The sequence below is a fragment of the Ursus americanus genome, chromosome 7, assembly GCF_024610735.1.
Source record: "Ursus americanus isolate L20-20 chromosome 7, mUrsAme1.1.p, whole genome shotgun sequence".
Taxonomy (NCBI): domain Eukaryota; kingdom Metazoa; phylum Chordata; class Mammalia; order Carnivora; family Ursidae; genus Ursus; species Ursus americanus.
Genome location: NC_142133.1, coordinates 73182977 through 73194906, shown reverse-complemented (window position 1 = coordinate 73194906; position 11930 = coordinate 73182977). Strand labels below are relative to the sequence as shown.

Genomic DNA, 11930 nt, shown 5'->3' with positions numbered 1-11930 from the left:
AGAAGTATGGGTATAAAACAAGTAACTAAAAACACCTTATATGCTTATTAATAATAACATATTATTCTTTCATGGAAATATATAGGGGAAAAGAATTGTTAACTACTGCTTCCTCCATTGAGGGAAATTGGATAGCTAAGTGTCAAAAAGGAATGGGGGTACTTGTATTCACTGTTTCTCTTTTTTTTCCCCATCCTTTGCATTTTGTACCATGTCTAGATATTAACTTTTCAAAAATAAATATGTTTTAGAAAAATAAAGTTTAAAAGATTGTTTAAAAGGCAAGTATAAAAGTATAAAGGCAAAAATAAATAAAAATAATAGCTCTTTCTACTAACACAAAAGAAGTAAGTAAAGAGGAAACTTTGATTTATTATGCTGACTTTATAAAGATCTTAAATGGGATCAGAGATAAGACATTGAATTTTGAGAAGTATTTTTATAATTTAGTTTTCAAGATTATACATCCATGTTTTACTTAACTGATTTTTCTCTTCATTAAAATAGAGAAAATCATTTAAAATTCTGACAAGTTAATGTTTAAATTTATGAAGATACATAGTTAACTGTTCTAGATCCAAGCTTTGTTTTCACATATTTGGATCTAGGAGACATTGCAACAAAGAATAACAAAAAGATCTTTAAATTCCAAGAGGACAAATAGCTATATGCCTCAAGAAGAAAAGTTTAATCAGAGCGATGCATTTAAGACACACTTATTCTTGTTGGCATTGTTCGCTTTTGTTTTCAACTAACGTTTATTATGTCATGCACCTAGGCCCTGGGGATATAGTAATAAACAAAATAAGAAATGCTTTTGCCCTTGAAGAGTTTAAAATCTAGTAGGAAAGGCAGACAATAAATAAAATAAATACGTAAAAGACATAGCATGTTGACAGCAAAGTATTAGGGAGGAAAAGATAAAAGCAGGGAAGGGGCATATGAATGTTAGCAGGAAGAAAAAGCCACACTAACGAGGTGACATTTAAGTAAATTTCAAGGAAGGGAGTACAGAGCAAGCTATACAGATACCTTAGAGACAAAAATTTCAGGAAAAGCAAGTGAAAAGTCCCTGAGGCAAGGATATTCCTAGTATCCAAGACACAGCAAAATCAGTGTGGTTTCAGGAGAATGAACAAAGGGAAAATAGTAGAGAGAGCTTTAGGGAAGTAAGAGAGATCATTGTCAGATCATTACACATGAAAGTAAGATTTTTTTTTTCTCTGAGTAAGATGGAAAGCCTTTAGAAGGTTTTGAGCAGAGCTGTGATATGTTATGACATATTTTAAAGAATCATTCTGGCTAATGTGTTCAGAATAGACTGAAAGGCAGCAATAGGGATAGGGAAAAGGGAAAGGGAATAGGGAAAAGAACCATGATTTGTCCAGACAAATCTTGATTGTGATGAGATTTGCCTTGTATAAAGATAAAAGAAAAAAATCCAAATGGGGCTTATAAAAATAATAAAAAGAAAAAAGAGATAGATGAGGACCCTTGTAGAAAAAAAATTAAAAGAACATTTTCATAAGACTCAAAGGAACAGGCATATTCCTAAAAATAATCTAATTCATGATCAAAAAATATCCAAGAAAAAGTCAACCATTCTAAATAATTATTAATTATTGAGTAGTTAATATGTATCAGCACATTGGTATACATTATTGAGAAGTTACTATATAACAGAGCTATTATAAATACATAACATATAATAGTTCATTTAAACTTCACAATGATCCCATGAGCTATTGTTATCCTGTTTTTCTTAGAAATAAGGACTTGCCAAAGATCATAAGCTATCAAGAATTAAAAAAGGGGCACCTGGATGGCTTAGGTCATGATCTCAGGGTTCTGGGATTGAGCCCTGCATTGGGCTCCTTCCCACTCAGCAGGGAGTCTGCTTGCCCTCTGCCTCTCCCCATGCTGTGCTCTCTCAAATAAATACAATCTTAAAAAAAAAAAATTCAAAAAGACATAGGAATTATGAGCAGGTGTAGAAATTCATTCATTCATTCACTATTTTATGGGTCCTTACAAAGGGCAGGTACTATTCTAGGCACTAGGGATATATTAGTGGGTGGAGAGGAAAGAATCTGTTTGCAAGAAACTTGCATTCATTTTAGCAAGGTGTTTATAGTGTTTGAGATGGTGGTGAGTTCTTTAGGGGAGAAAGAAATCAGAGCAAGATATTGAAGTTGGAAAGTACATGGTTGGGGGGTGGTAATTAAAGAATACAGCTGAATTTGAGATATTTTTAGTGTGTTTCAGAACCCTAGCTTGTAATAGGATAATTTAATCCAGTCACATATGTTTTGTGAATTGATACATTTAGTCTTCCTTCTGTATTGAATGTTTTCTGTTTTTTAATGCTTTCTTGATGCCTCCTTTCCTTACTTTTTGTTACATAGCCCATTTTATTGTTACTTCTCTGTATAGTGTTTTGAAAAGTATTATTCTACTGATGGCTACATTTAAATTATATATATGCTCCATTTCTTTTTTTTTTTTTTTTAAAGATTTTATTTATTTATGTGACAGAGAGACAGCCAGCGAGAGAGGGAACACAGCAGGGGAGTGGGAGAGGAAGAAGCAGGCTCCCAGCGGAGGAGCCCGATGTGGGACTCAATCCCAGAACGCTGGGATCATGCCCTGAGCCGAAGGCAGACGCTTAACGACTGCGCTACCCAGGCACCCCTATGCTCCATTTCTTTACCAATCTCAAGCAGAGAAAATTAAATTCCATAAAGGCAGGCTCTTTTACGTGTCTTCTTCCGTATCCTACCTCTGAGCTTAACACAATGGTAGTATTAAAATGTATCTGTTTGAGGGGCGCCTGGGTAGCGCAGTCGTTAAAGCGTCTGCCTTCGGCTCAGGGCGTGATCCCAGCATTATGGGATCGAGTCCCACATCAGGCTCCTCCGCTATGAGCCTGCTTCTTCCTCTCCCACTCCCCCTGCTGTGTTCCCTCTCTCGCTGGCTGTCTCTCTGTCACATAAATAAATAAAATCTTTAAAAAAAAAAAATGTATCTGTTTGACATTTCTGCAAAGAAGACATACAAATGGCCAATAGACACATGAAAAAGTGCTCAAAATCACTCAGCATCAGGGAAATACAAATCAAAACCACAATGAGATACCACCTCACACCAGTCAGAATGGCTAAAATTAACAAGTCAGGAAATGACAGATGTTGGCGAGGATGTGGAGAAAGGGGAACCCTCCTACACTGTTGGTGGAAATGCAAGCTGGTGCAGCCACTCTGGAAAACAGTATGGGGGTTCCTCAAAAAGGTGAAAATAGAGCTACCCAAAACCCAGCAATTGCACTACTGGGTATTTACCCCAAAGATATAAATGTAGTGATCCAAAGGGCTACCTGCACCCCCATGTTTATAGCAGCAATGTGCACAATAGCGAAACTATGGAAAGAGCCCAGATGTCTATGGACAGCTAAATGGATAAAGATGTGGTATATATATAAAATGGAATATTATTCAGCCATCAAAAAAGAAATCTTTCCATTTACAACGACATGGATGGAACTAGAGGGTATTATGCTAAGTGAAATAAGTCAATCAGAGAAAGACAATTATAATATGATCACACTGATATGTGGAATTTGAGAAACAAGGCAGAGGATCATAGGGGAAGAGAGGAAAAAATGAAACAAGAAGAAACCAGAGAGGGAGACAAACCATAAGAGACTCTTAATCTCAGGAAACAAACTGAGTGTTACTGGAGTGAAGGGGGGTGGGAGGGATGGGGTGTCTAGGTGATGGACATTGGGGAGGGTATATGCTGTGGTGATGGCTGTGTATTTTGTAAGACTGATGAATCACAGACCGGTACCCTTGAAACAAATAATATATTATATGTTAATGCAATAAAGATGCATACATGTCATTAAAAAATAAAATAAAATGTATCTGTTTTATGAGTGAATAAATTATTAGGTATTAACTACATGATCAGAATTCTGCTCTGGGGCCAAGACAGACTCTGGGGGGCAAAATAAAAATTATAAAGTGAGTGCAGAGAAAAGTAGGAAAGAATTCTTCAGAGAGTGCCTCTATCCCAGTCCTGAAACTAATTTTGTGTTCTTAAAAACTTATCCACCCTCTTTGCACCTCTATTTTTCACTTGAAAAAATAAGGGAAGTAGATTATAACAGTGGTTTGTTACCTTTTTATGAGTCACAGATCCTTTTGAGAAACCTATAAAGGCTATCACTCTTCTCCATAAAAGCATTATATACATACATATCATGAAATATAATAAGTTGATGTGTTTTATGAGATCATGAAAAGCTTTTAATGTATATATTATAATATAATATGAAAACATCAATGAAATATTTTATGACATTTAAAGGCAATTAGATAATTCACACACAACACACACACACACAAAACCCTCTGCATACTTCATAATAAATAAAGCTCAAGACTCTCAACTCAGGAGAAAGCATTTAACCAAAGTAAGAGACAAAAGTTTTATAGATCTTATGAAATGTTTTGAAATATTAAAGTCCAGTGTCTTCTTATAAGTTCTCATAGTCTTTATTTCAGATAGGGATGAAGTTGTTTAAGCTTAGCTTTTCTTGACAAACCAATTCTGATTGGTCGACTGCATGTCTTAAGAGGTAGTACTCTTGAAATTCCATGTGAAAAATTACTACCTACAATATAAGACAATAAAAGTGCATGAGGGAATAAAAATTACTTGTAGTTTCTAAGCTTAAAAAGTTTTACTTATCATCATCATCAGCAACATTTACTGAGTCACTGAACTAAGTGCTTTAAATGCATCAGTTTACGTATCCTATCTCCATTTTTAAAACGTGAAAACCTCAGCACGAAAAAAAGTTAAGTAACTTGCCCACATAAAATAGCAACTAAATAAAATCAGCATTCCAGTCAGGCAGTTTGACTTAACAACAACAACAAAACTACACAGTTTAACATGACGTTGTGGCTTTAAAAACCAAGTCATTTTTCTATTGGAAGCTCAACAGTAGGCTATACTGTTAATGATTTCATTTGGCTTCTAATAGAGATTATTATCAACAATAGTGCACAAATGCATTTCATCTATTATGTAAAAATGGAGGCCTCTGATTTTGAAATTTTTATTAAACATCATACTATCATATTCAAAAAAATGCAAAACATTTCATGGACAACAATTGGTTGACCAGACCAGTAGGATCAACTATGATTGATAATGAAACACAAAAATATCTCTAATTTTCAGAGATTTAAAAAAAAAAAAGCAGTGAGGTACATATGTAAAGCTAAAAATGTATCAAGCTTTAAGCCAGCTTTAATGAATTAGTATGATCTTAATATAATAGCACATTTTACTAAAAATGGTGTAATCAACTTAATATTTCTGACAAAAGATAAACAGCATGATTTCTACTAAGCTGAACCAAACAGAACCTGTGTATTTACCTATGTAAACATTAATGAAATAAAATACAAAGTCTAACAATATGTAAATATGTAACTATATGTAAATAGGGAGAAAACAGCTTACCACAAAAATAGCTATAAATCAGTTTATGATACTTTGTTCTACGTTAAAAGAATAAAGTTAATTATAAAAACAAGAGAAAAAACATATTACTAGTTTTTTTCAGTTTTTAAGGAAAAAGGGATTGTCCAAATAAAACAAAATTGTTGGATCATTTCTGATACACTAGATTTGTTTATAAATTAGATAATTTCAGCAATTTATGCTAAGTGGACTTCTTCATTATGAGATTATTATTTTAGAACAAAGCCATGATTAGTCTGTTTGATTACTTTTTCAAAGAATAGCTTTCCTCTTTCATGGTCTAATATGACAGATACTTCTGGTAATTTTGCAATGGGTAGGAAATCACCAAACCAATTTGTATCAAGAGCAGGCTCGCTGCAAAGCATATGCCCCTAAACAGTCATCAGGTTGTGGCTATGAGGAAGATAGGCTTGTCTCCTTGGATTTCCTACTTTTACAAGAATATTGTGATCCATTTTATTATTACTGTACAATGGATTAATTTATTGTTTTGTACTACTTAACAATTCTAAACATTCAAGAATACTACCAGAAATTATTCATTTTAAAAATCAGTGTAAACTAATTGAACTTAAATAAGTTGAAAAAATCAGTGTTTAAAAAAAGCCATAATATGTACTAGCAATCTTTTAGAAATAATACTAACTCAAATATTTTCTAAATCCTTGCAAGTCGAAATACGGTCCACAGGCTAGCAGCATCTATATTTGCTAGGAGCTTGTTGGGAATACAGAATCTTAGGGCCTACCGCACAAAAGAATCAGAATCATTGAACAGGACACCCAGGTGATTTGTATATACATTAAAGTTTGGGAAGTTTTGGTGCTAAATGATATATAAAGCCCCTGGTGCACTAACTGTCTGGCATATTTCACATGTTCAAAATAATTTCAAACTACTTGCATTTTCTACACCACAGAGAAAGGAGAAACGGTCAGGATGCACTGGGGACACTACTGGTAGAAATTTAACTGGAGGCATCATGATGACAACTGGATAAGTATCAAAAACATTTCAGCATCAGTGTGAAGCCAACCGTTTCCCAGTGCCTTTAAAATCACACTGCATAAGCAGTCACCCACTCTACCTAGGCAGAATTAGTCCACTACTAGCCCCACTTCCCACCATTTCCCAACGTTTTCCTTACACTATGGATTTTAACAAGTCTCAGGAAAATCACTCCATTTTTATGTGCTTTGAATGTAAATCCAAGATGACTATCTTAACATAGTACTAAATAATTCTGGCTGTCCATATTATTTTTCATATTTCTTGACACACATTTTTCATATTTCATGACAAGGCTCTTTTTCTTGTGAAGGCACAATAGAGTATTATGGGTTCAGATATTCCCAACATATGTAACATTTCTTTTCCAATTTGTGCACATTCTTCAATTTTCCTCATATAACCACTCCATTATTACAATTATGACCATGATGACAATATGAGTATGAGCTCCCTATTCCTCTTTCTATCTCAAAATACATTCCTAAACCCAATCTCTTTCTTTCTGTTTGTCCTAGAAGAAACAACCGGTATCCTTTCCAGGCTAATTCTATCACTCTGCTTTGAGTCTCATAGAGTATTGTTCTCTCAATTACTCCCTTTATTCAGGGGAGAAGAGACTACATAGGGGCTTTTGACCTTCCAAGGAATGGGATCAATTTTTAAGATTATCTCATTGTAAGCTAAGAAGAGAGAAACAGATACAGTTTGGAAGTGACTGAATAAAAGGATAGCATCCTACTGACAATGAGAGGCCGAGAAAAATATTTTAAGAAATGATGCATGACGAAAGATGTTTTGGTAAACGTATTTCACCTACATCATTACTCTTTCTATATCCAGTCTTGTGGTGTAATACCAGCAATTTCTGACCATATGAAAATTCAGTCATTTAGAAAACAGTTCGCTAATTTCAACCCTACCCCTACATCACTCCCATTGGTGTTAGACTTAGTGTGTTTTTTTTTCAGGTGTCATAGACCTTTTAGGCAAAGGACAAAGTTAGTTGTTTAACTTCTCTTTAGTTTTATTTTTTAGTACTAATCAAAAGTTTAAATATCATGGTCATAGATCATGTTAATACATCTAAAGGATAATAATTTTTAATTACTAAATAAAATATCCATATAGAGAGTCCCATAATAAAGAATAGAGAACATAGATAATAAATATGTAATTGGGAATAACATCTCATCAATGAAAATCCAACTTAGATAAATGCCTTTTTTGGTTGTGCCAATTAATGTTATACACATTAGATGTGTGTATTGGATCAAAAAAAAAAAACCTGTCTTCATCACATAGTTATTACAATGCATCACTGCAAATATTGAAACACAGTTTTGTAGAGCACATTTCCCAGTAATATTCTAAATGCCATTTCAATTTTTAGCTGATTTTTAACTATTGGAATTTGCATCAGTAAATTATTAATGATTACAAAAGTGATAAATCTTTATATTTATCTTCTAACAACCTGAAGATATTCTCCTCATGCTAAAAATACAAAACTCAATAATCATCTCAGAAAGTGTTCAAGAAAATAACCAAAAATCTTACCTCCCTTCAGTAAATAATTAAATTTTTCCTCAAATTCGTCAGAGAAAAAAGCAGACCTTTTAGGTGAAGGTTTTTCACAGTCTACAAATGAAAATCAATATGTTACAGCAAAAAGTAACTTTTACATAAAATATTAATACTATAAACAAATTACTTTCTCAAAAATGTTTCCTCCTATTGGCTTCTAATATTTAGATAAATGAAGCAGGACTCATCAAGCCTCCTTTTAAAAATTTCATCACTTATGACCTTCAACTTCAGGATATTATTTAATGTTTCATAGGAAAATAATGTGCATCAGTAAATATTGTCTAACTCGTTACCTCTCTCTCCTTTTTTCAAAAAAAAATCCATATTTGGCCTACACAGAAAAAAAGCCACATTTTTTATCATGAGAAAAAATGTTTTAAAACTAATTTCATACCTTCGTTGGAAGTAGAATAAAATTCTTCTTCCAATGTTCTTGGACAGCTATATTCATTTGGAACTTCCTGTTCATGATCCAGTACTGTTTTCCATTTAAATAAACTTTGGTGTCTTTTAGGCATATTAGGACACGTTATAGCATCACAGTGCAAAGAAGACTCACATGTTTTGTTGACTGTAACCATTTTCAAATCTCTTCTTATCTCCGTTTTTACCTCCTCAATATCATTATTTTCTCTAAAGTAATTTTCTTGCCCATTGTTTGTTTCCACAGTGCTTAGAATTTTGTTTTCCTTACTGATTTCATGAAACATATGAAGTTCTTCAAGTACTAAGTCAAATTTACTCTTCATCTCAAAATCGTTCACTATTGTCGGAGCTTCTGTTGATAAACACTCTGCAGTTAAGTCCTGAAAACATTCATTGTTCCCTAGACTCAAATAAGTTTCAAACTGATGATTAACACATTCTGTAGAATCATTCTTTGGATGAAAATGCTTTGAATTAGCCAACTCACTGTCTTGCAAAATGCTCTCATATTCATTTCTGTCAGCTACATTATTTTGATTAACATATTTAGTTTCTTCCACATTTACTTTTTTACTCATTAATGAAACTGGTTGCATAGAAAACATGCTATCCATTGAATAAAAATTATTTTTCTCTTCCTTTTTTATCTTAATATCTTCGTTAACTTGGCAACTGTTTGTTAAACTTTGTGCCATGACTTTTACTTCAGCCTTCAAAATTGAGTCATGTTTTTTTCCTTTGATATCACTTAGCAAGCTCCCAACATTTAGCACTTCAATTATAGTCCTAGGATTGGTTTGTTCCCTACGTTTTAAGTCGTGGTTTGTTGGTATGGCCTGTTGCCTAATATTGATGAAATCTTCAAATATGCACTTCAGATTAAAGTCACTGATCTTATTATGCTTCTGTTTTCTTTCAGTATCTAAATCTTGGTTGTACATGTTTATTTCACAAAATTTTTCATTAATATATCTATGGTTGTTCTGTATAAATGGAGAACCAGACATAACGTGTGTTTTAGGAGCATTAGGACTACAGTGAGCCCAATTTTCCTCATTTATGAATTGTTCAGGACAACTCTTATTCTCGTAAGTTTCTTTTGTCAAACAAATTTCATCCACATCATCAAAATCCATTGAAAGAGGAATTTTTTCATATGTTTCAAAAATTGGAAAATGTTTGTTTTTAGTTTTCAGATGGAAGGAATTGATAGGTTTTTTCTTAGACTCTTCAAAAACTTGATCAGTTTTAAATAACTTTCTTTCTTCTAACATAGGTTTCATATCTTCTAATAGTCTTGAAAAAGTTAAAAACCTTGCTAGATTTACAGTATGATTTTCCTCTATGTTTTTTGAATAATGAAAGTGAACTATCCATTTGATAATGCATTTCTCCTCTAATTTAGAATCATTTTCAATTCTTGTTAAAGAGTCAAAGTTATTGAGCAAAGAAGCTATGTTGTTTTTCAATATGCTATTTAAAGGTTCTGAAACACTGGTTTGTAAATATATGCTCAACATATTCTTTCTATTGACATTCATAGTCTTAGTTATTAGATTTTGAAGATCAATTTGCTTTTTATCCTTGAAAATTTCATACCAGGTTAAAATATCATCTTTTTGATTTCCTGAAATATTTTCATGAAAATAAAAAATTGCCATAATGAAACTTCCAAAAATATTGCTTAAATGAAAGTCTTTTTGTGTAGTATAATATCTTAACTCGAGCGTATTATTGTTTTCTCCTTTACCATTTAACCAAAAAAAAATTATTAAAGCCTTTCGGCTACCAAGTGTTCCAATCATGAGAGGCTTTGATTGTTTTTCATGTGTATTCATGGCTTTTGTATAGTGATAATCTTCTTTGCTTAAGAGATCTATTTCTAATAATTGTAGAAAATTCAATTTTTCTTCAATTTTTTTAATATTTTCACTTTGAGTCTTGTAATTATCCATAATCCAACCACTTTCTCCCTTTTTTCCCAAAACATGTCTAATGTTATGGTCCTGGCTTTGAGATTTTTCTAATCTGGTAAATATGTAAATGTCCAGGCATGTTTCTACTTCTCCCAAGTTTGCATTCTCTAGTATTATAGTGAAATTCTTTTCAGAGTCTGTGACATCAGATATGATACTACTGTGGTTATAGTAGTTTAAACTGATCAAGTCTTTTTTTCTCACACAAATATTTTGGTTGCTGAGTGACTGGTGGTTACTTTCATAGCATGCAGAAAAAATATTTTCTGCATCGGCATCTACAATGTTTTTATCATCCTGTAACTTTTGCTTCTTAACATCAGGTCTATTTTGGGACCAGTAAATGTTTGTGAAATCCCTAACATATGCCTCGTTTTTGTCATTCTTTTTCTTTGCTATTTCCTTTAAATAGACAGAGGACATTTTGCTATTTAAATCAGTTGGAAACTCAGGGATACTTATTGTGCTGCTATCTCTAAAATAGCTGGGTTTGGCAATTTCTATGCTGGGCTGGTTTTCAGATTTTGATATATTTAGTGTAGATGCTGAAATGTTATTTTCTTTTTTATTTGATGGCATAACACTGTCAGCTTTACATCTGTTCTTAATATCATGAAATGATGATTTGGTTTCCTTGCAAAAGGTGACCTCCAAAAATAGGTTTTCTGTCTGTTTTACATAACTATTGTCTTCCTGAATATTGTCTCTCCCTTGTACTAAATATTGTTTTCCATCCGCGTTTTTAACTCCAGGTGTATCATGTATAGAGGCGTTGGGCAGAAGCGAACCGGCCTCCGCTTCAGCTCTATCACCGCCCTGCCCACTGAAAGCCTCTTTGTCATACAGTCCTGCTTCCCAAGACCTTCCGGAAGCCCTCAAACCAGAATCAAAACTTTGTGAGGAGAGAGGCTGCAAACAACTATTCATCTCAAATTTGCCATTTTGGCGTCTCAGATGACCTATCTGCTCCCCACTGACTGGTTTCTCCACACACGAGTCTGTGGAGTGCTCAAAAATCACATTAGCTGAAACAAGGGGCGCCCTGAAGGGTCTGGGCGACAACTGCCAGACTTTTTCCACCTCAGACAAGCGAGGCACCAAGGGGAGCCTCCACTCTACCTCAGAGGCACTGCCAGGTTCCTTAAGACGGGGCCGCTTTCGCCTGGGTGGTTGGGAATCAGGGTCTTCGGGAGACGGTAAAGAAAAGATAAGCTCCCTGAACTTGGCACCCCGCGCCGTGGACTGCGTGAGGGACATGACAGCGAACGGAAGTGATCTGCCCAGGTTCCCGCCCGGCTCGTCTTTTAAAAGCTGCTTCAGATGGCTCCGCCTCACCCCACCCCTAGACGCCCTGGTCACGCCCCTAACATT

General features: G+C 34.0%; 1 protein-coding gene across 4 annotated transcripts in view; it reads right to left on the bottom strand.

Moving 5' to 3' along the window:
* Positions 1-4372: 4372 nt before the first annotated feature.
* The window catches only part of RAD51AP2 (RAD51 associated protein 2), a 29899-nt gene continuing 22341 nt past the window's right edge, over positions 4373-11930 (bottom strand). The window contains exons 1-4 of one of the 4 annotated variants that reach the window (XM_087863218.1): positions 8735-11816; positions 8552-8683; positions 8128-8208; positions 4373-4675 (exon numbers count right to left, since the gene is read on the bottom strand). In XM_087863218.1, the coding sequence (XP_087719344.1) occupies positions 4557-4675; positions 8128-8208; positions 8552-8683; positions 8735-11816 (3414 nt within the window). In that variant the 3' untranslated portion in view covers positions 4373-4556. Of the gene's footprint in view, positions 4676-8127; positions 8209-8551; positions 11817-11930 lie in introns of those variants that run through there. The other 3 variants (XM_087863219.1, XM_045807110.2, XR_015725097.1) reach the window with 3 other exon arrangements.